This window comes from Fulmarus glacialis, unplaced genomic scaffold (assembly GCF_000690835.1).
Source record: "Fulmarus glacialis isolate BGI_N327 unplaced genomic scaffold, ASM69083v1 scaffold8664, whole genome shotgun sequence".
Lineage (NCBI taxonomy): Eukaryota > Metazoa > Chordata > Aves > Procellariiformes > Procellariidae > Fulmarus > Fulmarus glacialis.
The window spans coordinates 3,210-9,064 of record NW_009208637.1 but is presented as its reverse complement, the minus strand read 5'-3'; the positions used below and the strand labels follow the sequence as shown (position 1 = coordinate 9,064).

The 5,855-nt window shown below is 53.2% G+C and overlaps 1 protein-coding gene across 1 annotated transcript in view; it reads left to right on the top strand.

Moving 5' to 3' along the window:
• Positions 1-5,339: 5,339 nt before the first annotated feature.
• The window catches only part of MATK (megakaryocyte-associated tyrosine kinase), a gene marked incomplete at its 3' end in the record, with an annotated part of 3,574 nt that continues 3,058 nt past the window's right edge, over positions 5,340-5,855 (top strand). Inside the window, exons 1-3 of the mRNA XM_009576551.1 lie at positions 5,340-5,348; positions 5,558-5,671; positions 5,826-5,850. Coding sequence (XP_009574846.1) covers positions 5,340-5,348; positions 5,558-5,671; positions 5,826-5,850 — 148 coding nt within the window. The remainder of the gene's footprint in view (positions 5,349-5,557; positions 5,672-5,825; positions 5,851-5,855) is intronic.

Here is a 5,855-nt window from a genome sequence, read left to right as displayed (position 1 = left end):
AAGTTGTTTTAAGTGTTGTCAAATAATGAGTCATCTCTGATTAATGTTTGACTCTGCAGGCGGCAGGCACTAGGACCTCTGGGACGCTGCATCTGCAGCCCTTACCAGAAGAGAAATCAGGAAATAACGCAGTAGCTCTTTCTGAGAGCATGCCCTTGAAAATAAAGCTTTGCTGCTCCATATGAAAGAGAATTTACTCTCTAGGAATTCAGGAATCTGAGTTCAGGCTTAGCTGCGAGCTACCCCGAGACATCATTGCCCCCAAGGCCCTGCACGGACGTTGCTGGGAGGTAAGTGCGAGGGTCTGTTAGAGTTGCTGAGAGCAGGTGACATGTTGTCATGTCTGCTCTGTCAGTGGGGAGGGATGGACGTAGTGGTGTAGTGTTGAGAGTGTTGTGGTCAGTGGGGAAAATGGCCAGGTGTCACCTGTTTTTCCAGCAGAAGAGCTGTACTTGCTGTTTCTCCAAGTGACCCTTAGTGTGTCCGGGTGTTTGTAAAAAAGTTCTCCAGCTTGTGTTTCAAAGGTGTGTGCACAATGCATCCGGCTCCGATTTCAATGCAGGGGTGCAATCTGCCAATGCGTATGTCCCCTCTTCTGCCGCTGTGCCGTTGGGTCCTGGCAGCTCCTCAGTTGGGGTAACTGTGCACTGGAAACAAGCCTGAACTCTCCAGTTCAGGGTTGGGATGGCTCCACCAAACCCCACCATGTTTCTGTACTCTCATCCTCATTGCAAATACTCAGGTTAACTGATTAAAAAAAAGGGTAGAACAGCTCCAAAGCAAAGAGGGGGGCAAATATCTCCTCCCAGGCTTTCTGCCCACGCATCCTGCTTGTGGGAATGTTCTTTCCAGTGGTGGGAACCACATGGGCCAAACATCTCCAAGAACAAATAGTTGCTTTAGGACAAGGCATGTGAGTGGCACCAGGAGGAAGGTGATTCACTGCCATTGCCCGCTGGTGGCTGGGTGGAGGCGCTGGCCAGTCTCCAGGCTCTGCCAGCGGCAGGTACCCATGTGGGGGTGCATGTCCGGCACTCCGAGCCCTAGTGCCAGCTGGGCAGAAGAGAAGCCGGGCCCTTGGGCTCTCAGAGTGGAGGATCCGTCCCTTCCAAGCACCACCCGCTGTCTGCACACAGGGGCAGGAGTGAGCAAATAGTTGCTGCTTTTCACAAGAAATTACTGTCCTGGAGCAGCAGAAAATGAAGGACCAACTGTCAGAGCCACTGTCATCCTTCCTGGCTCAGCCAGCATGTCCCTCCTTGTACCAGGTTGTACCACGGCAAGGGGTATGGAGCGGACCCTGTCCTTAAGCTCTGTGCCCGTGAGGTCCTCACCCATCCTGGAAGTAAGCTGAGCTGCATCCAGTCACGTCAGACTTTGGCTGTCCCTGCTGGGGAACAGGCACGGAGCAGCTGCCTTTGCATCTCTAAGTCCACCAAGATAATACTTATGGCGCAGATGGGCTGCAGGATGAGAGGATGTCTGTGCTAGGTAACAATGGCTTCTGGAACAGATAAAACTGCTGCCTGCTAATACTAACCTTGCAGCTGCAATTGTCCCTTTTTTGTTGTTGTTCTGGATAGGGACTAGCACGGTAAGTCCTCGGATCCTCACCGTCATGGAAACAGGGTGGGTTTACCACCGGTGATGCAGAGGAGTGACTGTGACTCACCCTCCAAAAGAGGAATAGAGCAAAGATTGTCGTCTCTGCTCCAAGGAGCTGAGTGGGCTCCCGCGCCTCTCCCAGCCCAGCAGAACTGGAGAGACATCGTCCTGCTCTGGCTAGAAGTTTCCAAGAGGCCAACAGCGGGGTTTCCCGAGAGCAGTGCAGTCAGCGCTGGGTCCCAGCCCCGCAGTGCCCTGCCCAGGCTCTCGTGTTCACTGAGCACCAAGAAAACCAGTGCATGAATGAAGTCACCTCTCCCCCTCCTCAGACGTTTCTCTTCTCTGGAAGCTGATGCTTCCCTGGTTGTTTTGAGGTCTTGGAAACAGAGAGGAGCACCAAGCTACTGGGATAGCTTCACACTATCTAGTTCTCTGGTACGAAGGATCAAGGTGGGCACGAAGCAGATCTGCCTACGTGGAACGTGGGTCTCATCAGATGGCATCTTTGGCAAAGCTGAAGGGTGTGAGTTGCGAGCACTGAGAAATCCCACCTTCCTGTAGAAAAGGAAAGAAAATGTCTGCCATGCAGTGACAGAGAGAAATTTCAACTGCAAAATGGATCTCGAGGAAGGGAATCAGAACAAAACCTATAGAAATCATGACTTGACTTTTAAGAGTGTGGTGGGTTTGGGGATGATGCCATGATATGGGGATGCACGGCAGCCCAGGCAGTGCCACCGAGGACACAGGCTTGGTGTCAACGCCCCAGTGGGTGGACTGTCCCCCCTCCAGCCCCCTGTGCTGCTAAGGCAGCAGGAGAGGATTTGCCCACTGGCCCCACCATCCATAATTTCAGTTGTTCAAGGAATTAGTGGATGGAACCCTCAGGGAAACTGCCCTCAGAGATAAAGGAGCTGAACAGAGCTGATAGCTCTTTAAGGACATTTTTCTTAGAGCGCAAGAGCTCTCAATTCCTGTATGTTAAAAAAATCAGGCAAGGAAGGCAGGAAACCAGCATGGCTCAGTGAGGACCTCCTGGTCAAACCAAAGTGTAGGAAGAAAATGCACAGGCAGTGGAACCAGAGACGTGAATCCTCGGAGGAATATAGGGATGCTGCCTGGATGTGTAGGGATGGGGTCAGGAAAGCTAAGGCACAGTTGGAGTGGAATTTGGCAAGGGATGCAAAGAATAATAAGAAAGGCCTGTACAGGTACATTGGCCAGAAAAGGAATATTGAAGAAAATGTGTCCCCCGCCTTAAATAAGACGGGAGAGCTGGTGACAACCAACATGGGGAAGGCTGAGGTACACAATTTTTTTTTTTTTTTTTTTTTTTGCCTCAGTTTTCAATGGTAATCTCACTTCCCACATCTCTCAAGCCCCTGAATCTCAAGGCAAGGACTGGGGGAACAAAGTCCCTCCCAATTGTAAAAGATCAGGTTCGTGACCACCTGAGGAACCTGAACATGCAATAAGTCTATGGGACCTGACGAGATGCATCCCAGAGTCCTGAGGGAATTGGGTTGCCAAGCCACTCTCCAACATATTTGAAAAGTTGTGGCAGTCAGGCAAAGTTCCCAGTGACTGGAAAAAGGGAAACATCACACCCATTTTTAAAAAGGGTAGAAAGGAGGACACTGGGAACTATCGACCAAGTCAGCCTTACCTCACTGCCTGATAAGAACATGGAGCAGATCCTCCTGGAAGATATGTCGAAATTAATGGAAGACAGGGAGGTGATTAGAGGCAGCCAACACGGCTTCACCAAGGGCAAACCTAGTGCCTGACTAATCTAGTAGCCTTCTACGTTGGAGTGACTGCATCAATGGACCAGTGAAGAGCTATGGATGTCATCTACCTGGACTTCTGTAAGGCCTTTGATATGGTCCCCCACAACATTCTTACCTCTAAATTGGGGAGATGGGTTTAAGGATGGACTGTTAGATGATAAAGAATTGGCTGAATGGCCACATCCAAAGAGTTACAGTCAATGGCTCAATGTCCAAGTAGAAAGCAGTAACAAGTGGTGTCCCTCAAGGGCCCATAATGGGACCAATACTATTTAATATCTTCATCAGTGGCGTGTATAGTAAGATTGACTGGACCCTCAGCAAGTCTGCAGATGAGACCAAGCTGAGTGGTGCAGTTGATTCACTTGGGGGAGGGGATGCTCATCCAGAGGGACCTTGGTGGACTGGAGGAGTGGGCCCATGTGAACATCGTGAAGTTCAACAAGGCCAAGTGCAAGGTCCTGCACCTGGGTTGGGGCAATCCCCAGTAGCAGTACAGATTGGGTGATGAATGGATTGAGAGCAGCCCTGCAGAGAAGGACTGGAGGGTACTGGTGGTTGACAAACTGGGCATAAACCAGCAATGTGCGCTCGCAGCCCGGAAAGCCAATCGTATCCCGGGTTGCATCACAAGTAGCGTGGCCAGCACATTGAGGGAGGTGATTCTGCCCCTCTGCTCTGCTCTGGTGAAACCCTACCTGCAGTACTGCATCCAGCTCTGGAGTCCTCAGTACAAGACAGACATGGACCTGTTGGAGCGGGTCCAGAGGAGGGCCACAAAAATGATCAGGGGTATGGAACACCTTTCGTATGAAGAAAGGCTGAGAGAGCTGGGGTTGTTCAGCCTGGAGAAGAGAAGGCTCCAGGTAGACCTTATTGCGGCCTTTCAATATATAAAGGCAGCTTACAGGAAAGACAGAGAAAGACTTTTTACCAAGGCTTATAGTGACAGGACAAAGGGCAGTGGTTTTAAACTGAAAGAGGGTGTATTTACATTGGACATAAGGAAGAAATGTTTTATGATAAGAGTGGTGAGATACTGGAAAGGTTGCCCAGAGAAGCTGTGTTTGCCCCATCCCCAGAAATGCTTAAGGTCAGGGCTCTGAGCAAGTGATCTAGTGAAAGATGTCCCTGCCCACGGCAAGGGGGTTGGAACTAGATGATCTTTAAAGGTCCCTTCCAACCCAAACCATTCTATGAGTCTATGATCCTCCCACAGAGGTGGCACTGGGGATGAAGGGCTCCAGGAGGAGAAGACCCGCAATTTTGAATTGGAAAGTGGTCACCTTATGCATCCCAGCATAAGTTGGTGGCAGGGGCAGCACAGTGACCTTGCGCGATCATCCCACAGCCAGCGGATGTGACAATCCCGTCTCGGCCCAGCCTTGCCCATCAGCATCCTCCCCCATGCAGTGGGCAGACCCTGTGTCAGCGCTGCCACGTCCCACGTCAGCGGGGCCCCGCGGCTGGAGCCTCTCATGGCCCTGATGACTTGGAGCTGCTGAAACAGGAGGTGAAAAAACAAGTTCCTGGTAAAACCGCATTCCTCCCTGCAGCCACGGCGATGAGCTCCTGTGGTGCCAGCAGCGCCGGTGGGCGGTGGAGCACATCTTTGGACTCCAAGGCAGGGAGAAGGGGCAGGGGCCAGGACAGTTGGGTCCTGCTCCCACCTGGGTTTGGGACAGGAGTGTCCCTGGGGTACATCCAGCGCAGGCAGGATTTGCAGCCTGCTCTAAGCCTTTTTCTCCTTCCTGTGGTGCGGGGCTGCCCCGGGTGATGGACAGGCTTGCAAAGAGCTATATTGGCCAGAGGAGCCTGTGGGGACAGCATTGGTGGCCTAGGACGGGCCAGCTCAGCCCCATCCCTCCACAGCCCCCTTTGGTTTCTTCTCTGCAGGTGGCAGCAGGAGAGGACAGGGAGTCCCTGATGCACTGACAGCCGACCATGTCCGCGGTGAGCGGGTGCTGCCAGCACTTCCCCTGCTGACATCGGGGTGACATGTCCCCCCCAGGACCACAGTGGTGTGGAGCAGGGCTCATGCGCAGTGCCCTTTGTCCCCAGCCAGGGCTTCAGATGGTCCTTGGGGCTGGCCCTAACGGCTGTGGGAGGCAAAGAGGGGCCAGCTCTTGCTGTCCCTGCTGATGCTGCCTTCTCCCTTGCAGAAACACTGGCCCCCCGGGACGCAGTGCGTCACCAAGCATGACCACACCAAGCCCAAGGCCCGTGAGCTGGCCTTCCGCAAGGGCGACGTGGTCACCATCATTGAGGCTGTGGAGGTGAGCCCGGTGGGTGCTCGGGGGACGTGCTGCTGCAGGAGGGCATGGAGGGGATGGGACCCTAGTGCCATCAGCTGAGCTGCTGGAGCCAGCCTCCCCCTTCCCAGCAGGATCCTCCCTTCATTCCCTTGCTCTGAGACCCTCTCGCCCCCAGGGCAAAGGCTGGTACCGCGCCAGGCACAAC